The sequence below is a fragment of the Sporothrix brasiliensis genome, assembly GCF_000820605.1.
Source record: "Sporothrix brasiliensis 5110 chromosome Unknown Cont19, whole genome shotgun sequence".
Taxonomy (NCBI): Eukaryota; Fungi; Ascomycota; class Sordariomycetes; order Ophiostomatales; family Ophiostomataceae; genus Sporothrix; species Sporothrix brasiliensis.
Genome location: NW_024467138.1, coordinates 3942108 through 3954992, shown reverse-complemented (window position 1 = coordinate 3954992; position 12885 = coordinate 3942108). Strand labels below are relative to the sequence as shown.

Sequence of the window (12885 nt, the reverse complement as noted above, 5' to 3'; positions counted from 1 at the left end):
TGGGGTAGTTTATCGTGTTGGGGGCAATCGCTGACTCGCCTTTCTTCGGCAGCCGTAGTCCGAGGGCGCAGCAACCGCTCACTTTTACCATATCGCAGCTTAGTGGAAACTGAATTCGACATGGTATGTCAACTTCGCGAGCGCCGTCTCCAAAAGACCTACTGTGGAGAATCGACTAACACAGATAGACGTTGTGATTGGCCACAGTCATGGTCACAGGAAAGGTAAATAGTGGAGACAGGGACCACACCCGCCTCAGTGTGGGGGAGACAGCTCTTTCCCTGCAACGCTCAAAGCATCTGTGGCTCGGATTGCTTTACCCGGATTGGACAAAGGGAGACGGGCGGAAGGTGCGACTGGTGTTGTCGTCCGTCCTCTACAGTATGTGACGAAACCGGACCCAAAGAACAGACGTACAGGCACATCGTTGGCAGTCTGTAGCCATTGCTGGATCGCCATGGAAAACGACTGGCAGACCTTTCTCAGCGACGGGCTCCGTGTGGACCATCTCCGTCCGCCCACCCATGTCCGTTCCTATCCGCTGTCTGTCGTGTATGTTTACTGACCGGCTCTGGCTACTTTTCTTGTGGTCAATTTTTGGGTCAGTCGCTCTTTCCTGCACAGCTGCAAATCCACGGTGGGTCCAAGATGGTGAAGGGCGGACAGGAGGCAGGTGCGATAGAGGCTGCTTGCCATCGTCACGTCGTCCATTGTGTAGCAAAACATAAATTGTCACAATATTTCAATCCTCGCCAAACATGATGGATTATGCGGTATATGAACGGTTGTCCGTATACAGAGTACAGTGTGTGCTAGAAAGTCAGGTACGTGGTATCGATGTGGTGATCTTGAACTGTCCTGTCAACATCCCCTCTCCTCCTGTCCCCATTCCAACAGTGTATCCATCCCTTTTCACAGCACGCCAATCGCCTCACCCCCTACTCTCCCTTTCAAACCTCTAGTGGTACTTGTTCTTGTCGGCGTTGACGTCGTTCTCGAGGTAGATCTCAATCTTGTTGTTCATCTTCTTGTCAATGTCGTTGCAGCAGATGCAGGCGATGATGGCGACAATGCCAAAGGACAGCGACGAAAGCGCCGTCGTGCGCACGCCCACAACGTACGCCTGCTGGTACGCCTTGCTGGCGGCGGCGATGATGGCGTCGGTGATGCCGGGAACCGCCTCGAGGGCGGTGGCGCCGAGCGGCAGTGCGGCCAGCAGGGCATCGACCGAGGATGCGGGCAGGCCGGCGGCCGTGGCCGCGGCGGGGACGAGCGCCTTCATGTTCTTGGTGGTGACGTTGGACAGGATGGTCGAGAAGACGGTGATGGCGACGGCGCCGCCGGCGAAGCGCGACACGCCGGCGAGACCCCCGGCGATGCCGAGCTCGACCTGGTCGGTGCCGAACTGCACAAAGGCAATCGACAGATACTGGGCCCAGCCGAACCCGATCTGCTCGATGAACACGAGGGCAATGACGAGGCCCTTGCGCTCGGGCGTCACCAGCCCCATGAGGGCGCCAAAGAGGACCATGATGAGCACGGAGCCCGTCAGGGTCCAGCGCCAGTGGCCGATGCGGGTGCCGAGGACGGACAGCAGGAAGGCGCCGAAGCACAGGCCGAGGTTGGCCGGCAGCGTCAGCACGATCTGGTAGCGGAAGCTCGTGTTGGCGTCGGTGAAGAAGACGTCGATCATGGTCGGGTAGATGACGTTGATGGCATAGTAGAACATGGTGACGACAAAGGCGGCCACAAACGGCGCCGTCAGGTCGCGGCCCCGGCCCTTGGTGAAGACGCGCGCGGGCGTCAGCGGCTGCTTGAGGGGCACAAACGTCTCGTACAGGGCAAAGACGAGCAGCGTGCCGAGGCCGGACACGAGCGTGCCCACGACCTTGGGGTCGCTCGAGGGCAGCTGGATCGAGTAGTTGATGCCGACGAGCGTCAGCACGGCGGCAACCGTGAACAGCAGGGCGCCGCCGTAGTCGAGCTCGCGCACGGCCTGGCGGAACGGCAGACCGCGCGGGTGGGCCGGCGGGTAGTAGTACAGAAACAGGCCGAGGAACGAGAGCGCGGCGGCAATGGCCGGGCCGTAAAACAGCCAGCGCCAGGCGGACGTGCTGACGGCCACGGCGAAGCGGCCGGCCACAGGGCCCACGACAGCACTAAAAAGCACAAACAGGTCGGCAATGACAATGGCAATGTGGCGCCACTTGTTGGGCAGCAGCTCGGGCAGCGCAAAGGCGGCGAGCTGCGCGTTGCCCGCGCCAAACCCAATCAGGCCCATGGCCGCCAGCATGGCCGTGTTGTTCTTGGCGGAGCCGCCGACAAGGAAGCCGACAAACAGCAGCACGTTGCCGCCCGTGATGAACCAGCGCCGGCCAAACAGATCGCTGTTGGCGCCGCAGATCATAAACGCAATCGTGATCGTGATCAGGTAGATCGAGACGTACCACGCGTACGCCGTCGGGTCGCCGAGCAGCGTGGCGACGGTGGCCGCGCACGAGTTGATGGCCGGCACGATCCAAAAGGAAATGCCGTAGCTGGCCGACAAAATAAAGACGACTATCCACGTCTTGAAGGTGACGTCGTAGTCTTCGTCGTTTTCGGGAATGTAGCTGTGCGACGCCGTGGTGCCGGCCGCACCGCCGCCTTCGGCGCGCTCGACGGCGGCCTTTTCGTTGTCGTGCGGGCCCACAGCCGCCGAGGCCTCGTGCTCGGACGAGCTGTGCTCCGTGGCAGCCGCAGCGGGCACCTCGTGAGCGACGGCTGTCTGGGCAGGCTGCGTGTCAGCCATGGCGAGAAGATAAAGTGAAAACAAAAGATGTGTGTTGTTGGGGTATCTGGGTATCACGACAATAAAAAAACAAAACGAGATGAGAAACACGTCTCTGAAGTATGGGAGAGAGAAGGAGAAAACAAAAGAACAGAAGGGGTCAAGGACTGGGGGGATGAGTGCACTTTGATATAGACAGAGTCCAGGAGACAGTCAAATGACATGAATAAAAATACAAATAAAAACACGGCAAATAGGTAGGGGTAGCTCTGGGGGTCAATGGGAGTCGAGAGGTTGTGGTTGGATCGACGACAAGGGACGAACGGCGTAAATTCACACCTGTTTCGTTTGGGGTAAGCTTGTTTTCTTTTTTTATATTTGTCTCTTCTCTCTGTTGTCATTTCCTTTCCCTTTTCCTCTTTTTTCTTCCGTTTTCTTTTCTTCCGTTTTCTTTTCTTCCTTTTCTTTCTTCCTTTTCTTTCTTCCTTTTCTTTCTTCCTTTTGTCTTCTCCAGGGTACCATCCGAATCCATTTGGAGTTGCATTCAAGGCCTCTCCTGTTGACAGTTGTGACCGAAGAACCTTTGTTCATTCTCCTCTCCGATCTCCTTCACATCTGCTTTCTACGCCACCTCGAATCACGGTGGTGCTCTCCAGAGCATACCTCACACTTTCCAGTCGTCGGTCCGTATTTCGATTTCGATCTGCGCTACGACCACGCCTTCCGTCGCCAAACGACAAGCTACAGTCTTTGTGCCGAGTGTTGGATTCCATTTCCCGGCACTTGTGACCCGATCCTGAGACGGTCTCTCGTTTCGGACAACGTTTCTTCTAGCCCATGACTTTCATCCTGTCTTTAGTCGCCTCTCAAATGAGCCAAGGCTGGTTGTGTTTGTTGCATGTCGTATAATCTGTAGTTCGTCGGTGTCTGTCCTTATTTCTCCATCTTTGCTCCGTGTCCTGCCCTACGCCTTCTTGGGCCTAGGCCGGGGTCTGGTGATGCCAGTATCAACATTATCTGGTCGTTTGTTAACCTCGCCGACATTATGTACGGTTAGATATCAGTGACTCTTATTTCTCCTTGTGTAATTGCCGGGCTGCTAAGTCCTCCAGTGGCTTTGGTCGTTTTTTTCTAGTCCTGTCTTTCTCGTCAATTGCGCAAAGTGTTGTGGTAATTCTGAGCATCTGAGCAACCTTACAAATATCGTGTAAGTGATCATACTCCGTAGAAAGTCCGAGTAATTGGCATGAAGATGGCCGTCCAGGTCACCAGATGCAAGCAAATTCCGTCCATTTTACACTCATATCACTACGAGGTACATGAGCGAGATCGTCCTTTGTCTCATGTATCTCGAAATTTGACGTCGCTTGTCTCTCATCCGTTGCCTGCTTTTTTTATTCCTTTCATGCTATTGTTGCGTCTCTTTTGGTCAAAATCCGCCAGGGTCCCGGAAAACAACATCCAGACCATCCACCCAATTAGCACTAACACACTCACACAACTAACAAAAAGACCCTTTGGAAAGTCAGGGGTTGTGACGTGTGGGGAAAAGCTCGACGCACACTGTTGGTGTGAATTTGCAGCGAGTCACATTACGTTACGAAATCCATCCCATTCGCTCCGTTGTCTTTGGCATCTATTACTACGTATGAATTGCCTCCTGGTTTTCTCCTCACGCGCGCTTCCCTCTCTTCTGCCGCCGTCTTAAGAAAAGTTGGACAAGGCAAACGCGAACGTCGTGCAAAACAACAAGGTATTGCGTTGTAAGGGCGGTCAGTGGCTGCAAAGTATGCGTCGTTCTACATACATATACCACCACACGAGGCCACGCTACACGGTGAACATATCCCTTTCGTTTGTCGTTTTCCATGTAACGACAAGACCGAGATGATCGTGGGAGAACTGCGAAAGAAAGCAATGACGAAATCAGAAGCATCCCGGCCACAGCACTGCGCTCTGGTTAGACCAGCCACCTCGAATCGGTCACGCGGCGATCAGAAACGAAGACGCCACAAGAACCCACTCGTTACCCTCAAGTCAAAACTGTAAAATCATGTGAGAAGCAACAGAGGTCGCCTTCACTGGCGTATTCTTTACGGAGTGCATTATTTTCTGCTATTGTTTTCCAGCGTCACTAATTTTTTTGTTTTTTTTTTTTTTTTTTTTTTTTTTTTTTTTTAATTTCTCACTTCAGTACCTTCTATATTCAATCTTCTTCCACGCCACGTCGTGCCGTCTTTGCATTCGCCGTTTACAAGGTCGTTTCACAAAATGACACCCAATGTTGCCTTGAACTGTGACCAACAGACAATACATAGGCAACCCACGTTGACCCCCATACTCAGCAATACTGTTGGTGATGAGAGTGCATTTTCTGACAGCTGTATGTTGTATGTCGTATGCTGTACAGAATACGACAGTAATGTCACAACATGGGGGTCAACTTCTTCTGTCGTTGGTTGGGACGTGACCACTCCTTTTGGTGTTAGACGGCCGCTTCCGCCGTCGTTGTTAGTAGGAGCAAATACAAAACAATGCACGTGATATATCACGTTAAACTGCATTTGACACGTGCTTCTTATCGAAAGCGGTGAGGACCGTCTCCACTATATCACCTATCAAGATACGGCAGAAAAAAGAAAAAGTTGAAATTTCGCCGGGGCCATTTTCGCTGGGCCGTAGAGCGACACAGATGGGGTGCGCATTGGACTTTTGTCGAGCATTGCTTATATTGAGCCTTCCACGACAACGCCCACCCGCACACGACCACAACCACACATACCGACACAATGGGACGAAGCAAGCTCAGAGTTGCGCTGGCCGCCGAGAAGGGCACCGACTTCAAGAAGCTCAAGGAAAAAAAGAAGTACAAGGCCAACCTCAAGGAGAAGGCCAAGAAGGCTGCTCATCGTGAAGAGGAGGGGGCTGATGAGGATGACGAAGACAAGGAGGATGACGAGGAGGACGAGGCGGAGGACGAGGAGCGCGGTGCTCTGATTGACGACGAAGCGTCAGAGAGCGACGGCGACGAAGAGGACGAGGAGGACGAGGAGCTGGGTGTAAGTCAAAATGGCGATAACCCAAGGACAGAGTGCAACCGTACTCGAAGTAGAATGCTAACCACCTCATTTGCAGGCTGACTTTATTGCCGCCATGAACGACTCTGACGACTCCGACTCCGAGGTCGAGATGGAGGAAAAGATTGCACGGCCGAAGACGGCCGACAAGGACGCGAAGACAAAGAAGACCAAGACGACCAAGGCGGCCGTCGCCGACGACAACAACGACGAAGAGGACGACGAAAACGAGCTTGCCTGGTCCGACGTCGACGAGGAGGAGCGGGCCGGCCTCGTTGTCCGCCAGCGCCGGACCATCAACAACACCGCCGCCCTTACCGCCTCGCTCCGCCGCATCCGCATGTTCGCCCCCACCGACACCTCCGTCCCCTTCCAGCTGCACCAGAGCGTCACGTCTGCGGTGCCCACCACCAGCCACCCCGACGGCACGCCCATGGACGTGTCCGACGACAAGGTCCGCGAGCAGGCGCTGTACGCCCAGAGTCTGGCGGCCGCTGTGGAGGCCCGCCGCCGCCTGCGCAAGGAGGGCGTTCCCTTCTCGCGCCCCACCGACTACTTTGCCGAGATGCTCAAGGACGACGGCCACATGGCACAGGTCAAGGCGAAGCTGGTGGAGGCGGCGACGGCGCAAAAGGCGTCCGCCGAGGCCCGCAAGCAGCGCGACCTGAAGAAGTTTGGCAAGAAGGTGCAGGTCGAGAAGATGCAGGAGCGCGCCAAGGAGAAGAAGGAGACGCTGGAGAAGATTAAGAGTCTGAAGAGAAGTGAGTTGCCCAATGCCCCAATGGTGCCGACAGAGCTCGTCCCCCCCGGGCTACTTTTTAAAAAAACCCACGCCCTTGTTCATCCCTGTTGCTAACCACCGCCACCACCCACTTCTGCAGAACGCTCTGAATTCGGCACAGCGAGCACACACGAATCGGACGCCTTTGACGTGGCCATTGACAAGGAGCTGTCTGCCGGCGCCGGCCGCGGCGCCAAGGGCGGTGCTCGTGGCGGTGCTGCGGGCGGCGGTGTCAACGCCAAGCGCCAGAAGAAGAATGAAAAGTACGGTTTTGGTGGCAAGAAGCGCCACGCCAAGTCGGGCGATGCCCTGTCGTCGGGCGACCTGAGCGGGTTCAACGCCCGGAAGATGAAGGCCGGAGGCAAACCGGGACGCGGCCGGGCAGCAGCGACGCGGCCCGGTAAGGCGCGGCGACAAGCGGCTGCAGGCAGACGGTAACGGTAACGGGGGCGACGGGATGGCTGGAAGGAGTCCAAAAAGGCAGTGTTCACATATTGTCTATTGTCCAAAGGATACATCTCTTGTTTCTATTATCTGTCATTGCCGTGTTCCATTTCATAGATTTGTCTGTGCCATTTCCGTCGTGTTGATTTTATAAACGTCCATGTCCCAGGCCCTTGCAGAGGGCTAATTGTTCGGTACAATGAACCTGACCAGACAGCACTTTTCTCTCGTTTCTCGCCTCATTCTCCGGTCCTTATAACGTCGTGGGGCCCTATCCCATTGCAATCCAGTTACTTGTCACTTCGCATGCCATCATGTGCCTTGCTGTTTGAAATCTTTTGCTATTTCGATTTGTAGAGTCAAGAGAAATAAAGCTGATCTGGATATAAGAATACTAAAGCCGGCCAAAAAGAAAACGGACAGAAAGAGACAGACATGCTGACGAACCGCTTTGATAATGATAATAAGATGGGGTGGAGTCTTTGACAGGAAAAAAAGTGTTCAATGTGACAAATGGGTGAAAGAGACATGATGTTGAGAAAGGAAGATGAAAAAGTAACGACAGACAAATGAAAAGAAGACGAGGGCATGACTAGCGACAGAACCAAACAGGAAGACGAAGAATAACGCGCAAAGGGGCTATAGTGCCCCCCAGGATGCCGTGCCATGCGTATTGGGTTTTGTATCCTCCCAGATGTAAAAATGAAAAACGGACGATAGGAGACAAGAAACATCACGTTCGTGCTTGCCAACAGTGGGCGGACGTAATGCTTTTCGGTGCAACGTTTGACGTGGTGTCATCGCATTCTGCGTCCCGCGTATGTAGGTGGCACTGGTCCAGAAGCAGTCCCCCTTTTCTTTTTCTCTGCCGTTCCGAGACCAGACGATATCCCAAGATCGGAGCAGGTGGAAAACCAGGACGTAAGTAAAGAAAAGAATCAATGGCATCCAAAATGAAAACAAGGAAGACGAGAAACGAGCAAAACAGAGGCAAGCCAGGGAAGACAAAAAATATAACACCGTTCCGATTCCCCCCCATCATTAATGCATCAATGCTGTGTGAATTGTGGATTTTCTTCGTTTTTTTTTCTTGTTGTCGTCTTGTTCGTTTCGTGTTCACCGGGCGGCGGCTTACTGCGACGCTGCAACGCACCAGTGGCGGTGGAAAGCCCACGCGCTCTTCTGGCACTCCTTGCTGCAGTACTTGGTGCGCCGGCAGCGGCGGCACTTAGCAAACTGCCGCGTAAACTTCTCCCACTTGCCGCACTGATAGTAAGCGCACTGGCGAATGCCGCCACGCGACTCGTCTTTGCGGCACAAGTTGCGCATGACCACGCCGGCCCAGTACTGCATGTCGGTGCTGTGGTAGCGGACAGTGAACTTCTCGACGAGGGGGAAGATGTTGAGGTCGTTGGGCAGCAGGTACTCTTCTTCCTCGTCTTCGGCGCCGTCGTCGGAACCAGTCGTCGCCGTGCTGTTGTTGCTCAGAGCGCCGATGCTGCCCGAGATACCAGTACTGTCGTTTTCCAGGTCGCCGTCCTCCATCTTCACGACGGTGGCGCCGCTACCCATGCTGTCAGAACCGCTCAGGTCGTCGCCATCGAGCAGCTGCAGCTCCCTGCCGATCTTGAGGCGCGGTACCAGGTGGCTCTTCTGGAAGTACGAGCGCAGGTTGCAGTACTTTGAGACGTAGGCCAACAGCTGCAGCGACATCAGGACATCCTCCTCCCGCGGCATCGAGGCAATGACCTGCGGGTGGGGTGTCAGATGGCGGTCGAGGAGGTAGCGGGGCACGCTCGCGGTCGGCATGACGGGCTGCTGCGCCGTGACCATGGGCGGGCGATTGGGCGACAGGCCCATGGCGGGAACGGGCGCCGTGGTAGCAGCCGGGGTAATGCTGCCGTCAAGCGGACCGCGGTGCGTAATATTAAACGCGCCCGTGTCCTGCGTCTCGGACACGGTGGGCGTGGTCAGCTCGAGCGACTCGCCACCCAGCATGCTGTCCGCCTCCTCCATATTGATGTCCTGGATGTCCACCGTCCCCTGCATCTCAGCCGTGCCCGACATCTCGGCGTCCGGCGTCTCGTCGGACTGGACGCTCTCGGCGTTGAGATCGTCGACATCAGCAGCAGGACCCGACGTGGAGTTCTGGTGGCGGATCGATGGCCGTCTCCGTGACCGGCCAGTGGGGGCGAGAAGGGATGTGGGACGGACGGTAGGTGACCGAAGCTGCGGTGGAGGAAGCGGAGTTGTTGGTGACGCCGGCTGGGAGTTACCCAGAAGAGGCCGGGCCAGACCATAGGGAGACGCATACTGGTCGAGGTCGCGCATCGCGCGTAGTAGATTCGCCTCGTTAACCTCGGACGCATTGACAGAGGCCGCCGAAGGCACGGCCGAGGAGAGGGGTTGGATGGCCGCGCCAGAGGGGGGAACGAGCGGGTGCCGAGACGGTGTGGCCGACGTGGCGGCCGCAGCAGTGGCCATGGCAGCAGAGGAAGCAGCGATGGGGTTGTTGTTTGCAGAAGGCGTTGCTAGCGTTGCTGTGCTTGAGGAGGACGAAGATGGGCCCGCAGCACTGGCGTGGAGATGGTGATGATGATGGTTGTGGTGGTGGTGGTGGAATCGGCGGACAGGTGTGGGTAGAGAGGTAGATGCAGATAAAGGCGCCAGCGACGACGGCAGAGATGACTGGACTGGGACTGGTGGCGGGGAAGACATGGAGGAGCGAGCCGAATGCTGGGGGCCCGCTGGTGAGGTGATGTGGAATTGGGACATGGTGGGTGTGGCGTCGTTATCGGTGTTGCTTGTGCTACCGTCGGTCGACGACGCGGCGCTCAGAGCGGCACTGCCGCCCGCCGATGCGGTGCCGGCGGCGGCCGCCACCGCGGCCGCAGCAGCAGCAGCAGAAGACGACGCGATTGATGAGGCGGCACCCGTGTGGTCGCCCAGTGCCACTGTCGAGGGCCCAGCAAAGGTCGCTGACACATCAATGGACGGCGGGGGTGCCTGGCGGCGGGACGAGCGGTGGTCCAGGTCGACGGCGAGTGTGCGGTGGGTAAAGGAGGACTTGGCGACGCGCAGGTCGTTCAAGCGATGGCGGCCATGGTGCTCCCGGGCGTGGCGCTGCTTAGCCTCCTCGGCCTTCTCGCGGCACTTCTCAATCACCTTGATGTAGTTGTCCAAGATTGTGGCGATGACGGGCACCATATCGGCCTCGACAACGCGTGTGCGAACGGCCTCGGTGCCACGGACGCCGATATTGACGACGCACTGGAAGGCCAGGTTCCATTTCCACATGTCCATCATGTCTTTGCTGCGGCCCTGCTTGAGGATGCAGACGAGGCGCTCAATGCCGCCATCGACGGTGAGAATGTCGCGGATGCGTGCAGAGGATGTCGTGAGGTAGGCGAGGTGGTTGAGTGAGTTGATGAGAGGCAGTGTCGACGTGCAATCCAGTGCCCGGCGGTCGTACAAGGCGGTGGTGATACCCACCGACGCCTTGTTGACGTTGGGGATGCTGAAGTTGACTTCCCTCATGCTGAGATGAGGGTTCCGAAGACGCCGGGACGAGCGTCGACGGTGATGTGGGAAGAGATGGCAAGACGGGCGCACCTATTGGCCGGTCCAAGTAGAACACGGTCAAGAATTGCGATGGCGAAAAGCAGCGAGCTCGGAGTTGACAGCACCGGACGCAAGGGCGACAGAGATGCTTGGATGTCTCTCCTTGGCTCTAGCTACCAAAAAACGGTGATTTGAAGGATGCACTCAAAACAAGGCGGGTGCAGATCGACACAATTGGTGGCAAAAGCGAAAGCGGAGCGATGCCAGGGAGAAATCAATCGACGAAAAAAAGATGAGCGATAAAAGCGGACGCCAAGAAGCAATGAGACTGCGGGAAAATGGCAGACCAGAGCAAGCGGAAGGCTGACGTGATGGAGGATGAGGCTTTATGTCCAATGCCGTATCCCGTCAATCGCTCAATCGCTTTTCGACAATGATTTCGATGCCAAATATGATGTTGTCGCTGGCTGAAAGAGGTCCTCGCTTTTCGACACGGTCGATGAGGACGGAATCGGGCGGCGCAGTGGATCTTGGTTTCTGGTTGGAATGCACGCACAGGGGGGGGGGGTTGCCAGAAAACACTATCAAGGCGGCTCGCAGCAGGCTTGGAGAAATTGGGGATAATCGAAATGAGCACAGGGCAAAGGGCACGGCACTTTAGAGACACGGGACACCAAGGCTGATGCTCCGCGTCGACACGAATTCAAGTGCGTTCCTGTGTGCTCCTTGTCTGCGGTTAAAAAATCGTGACGGCGCCGGCGGCGCAATACTGATGAGGTATAAGCGATCGATGGACAATCAGGTCCAATTTGTCGGTCGGTTCGGTCAAAGTCGTGAGTCGTTGCAAATCGTCAAAACTCGTTTGATAGGGGTTGCATCGTCTTGCCGATGGCCAGCGATGCGGAGGATAGGACGAGGTTGCCGGAGCGGTGCAAGCAACAGAAAAGGAGAAACGCTTGCCGGGATGCCGAAACGGATGACAAACGGCACAGATGAGACGGTACTGGTGTGGGAGGTTGGGGTCGATGAAGAGAAAAAGAAGATGAGGAGAACCCCCGTGGACGAAGACAATGGGAGGTCAGGGACGTGAGCAGGTATAGTAGAGCGACACTCGGTCACCGTGATTTCAAAACGCAAAAGAAAGATACGAAATATAGGATGGGATGCGAGGTTGGGGGAGACAACACGCGATGGGGAATGGTTCCGAAACCAGTCGGGAGTCGTTTTTCTAGTTTTGTTTCGTCGGGAAGCCGTTGGCGGTGCGTCGCTCTCGAAATGTATTCTCCAGGGGTGTTGTGGAGAATTAGAGTCGAGCGTCGGTGCCGTAGATGCGAGGCGTGACGGAGAGGGAGTGAGGGCGAGGAGATGCGTGTGGCGGACGGAGGATGGAAGGGGAGGAGAAAAGAGAGGGTGAAAAAGTGGTGATGCGAAGGAGGCGAGCGAGGCGAGGGAAATGGCAAATGGCAAATGGCAAATGGCAAATGGGCAGGGCTGGGCTGGCTGGCTGGGAGGGCCTGGCCGGTTTAGGGGGGGACAGAAACAGAAGCACGACCCCTAGCCTTTAGGCGGCTGTGGGCAGACCGACAAGGGGCATATGGGCCCAATTGGTCATGGACAGTGCGCGAGCGCGAGGCGAGACGGTGCGATGGCGTGGTGTGGCGATGGGGGTGCACTGTGCTGTGCTGTGCGTCAGTGCTGCGAGCCCTATGGGCGCGAAGGCGGCATCGTGCCAGGAAATACAGTGCGCCATTTAGCGTGAGCAGCCAGGCCTGGCCGACCTGGCAGCATGCCAGCCTGCCAGCGTCCTGCTGCTTCCTTTCCAGTCTATCGTTGGGGCACTCCCGCACAAATCTCCGCAGAGCGCTGGCTCGCTGGTTTGGGTCCGTAAGATATCTTACTGGAGGCACGGCGCGCCAACCCAGCTGGTCCCCACAGCGGCCCACTACTTCTCTTTCCACTCGCCTCTGTCTGTCTCACCACGGCCACTGTGCCCACGGCTGATCCAGCCACTGGGAAGCTTATTATTGTTAATCGTCTTCAGCGGAGGAATGGCCTGTATTGCTCCGCGCAGGCGCTGTAATCAAACTCGCCGGGATGTCTCGCGCTGACGGCGCTCTCTTTGATGCTTTTGTCAGCACAGAAAGCGGCAGAAGCAAAAGAACACCAGGCCAAAAGACTGGCTGCCGCATGCCTGTCCGTTTGTCGTCGGCCAGGCCCAGGCCATGAAGCACCACTGTTTGCCCTGATTCCCA

The 12885-nt window shown here is 56.3% G+C and overlaps 3 protein-coding genes across 3 annotated transcripts; 2 read left to right on the top strand and 1 right to left on the bottom strand.

Annotated features, from left to right (window-relative positions):
• Positions 1-457: 457 nt before the first annotated feature.
• SPBR_00259 (uncharacterized protein) lies at positions 458-2809 on the top strand (the record flags this gene model as incomplete). Its single annotated transcript, XM_040758578.1, has 3 exons — positions 458-526; positions 625-673; positions 963-2809. 3 exons carry the CDS (start codon positions 458-460, stop codon positions 2807-2809), a joined length of 1965 nt encoding a protein of 654 aa, XP_040618889.1.
• Positions 2810-5559: 2750 nt separating this feature from the next.
• Positions 5560-7066, top strand: SPBR_00553 (rRNA-processing protein EBP2; the record flags this gene model as incomplete). Its single annotated transcript, XM_040758872.1, has 3 exons — positions 5560-5829; positions 5906-6608; positions 6729-7066. 3 exons carry the CDS (start codon positions 5560-5562, stop codon positions 7064-7066), a joined length of 1311 nt encoding a protein of 436 aa, XP_040618888.1.
• Positions 7067-8203: 1137 nt separating this feature from the next.
• On the bottom strand, positions 8204-10609 carry SPBR_00245 (mynd domain containing protein; the record flags this gene model as incomplete). The annotated part of the gene is made up of 1 exon (XM_040758564.1): positions 8204-10609. One exon carries the CDS (start codon positions 10607-10609, stop codon positions 8204-8206), a length of 2406 nt encoding a protein of 801 aa, XP_040618887.1.
• Positions 10610-12885: the final 2276 nt, after the last annotated feature.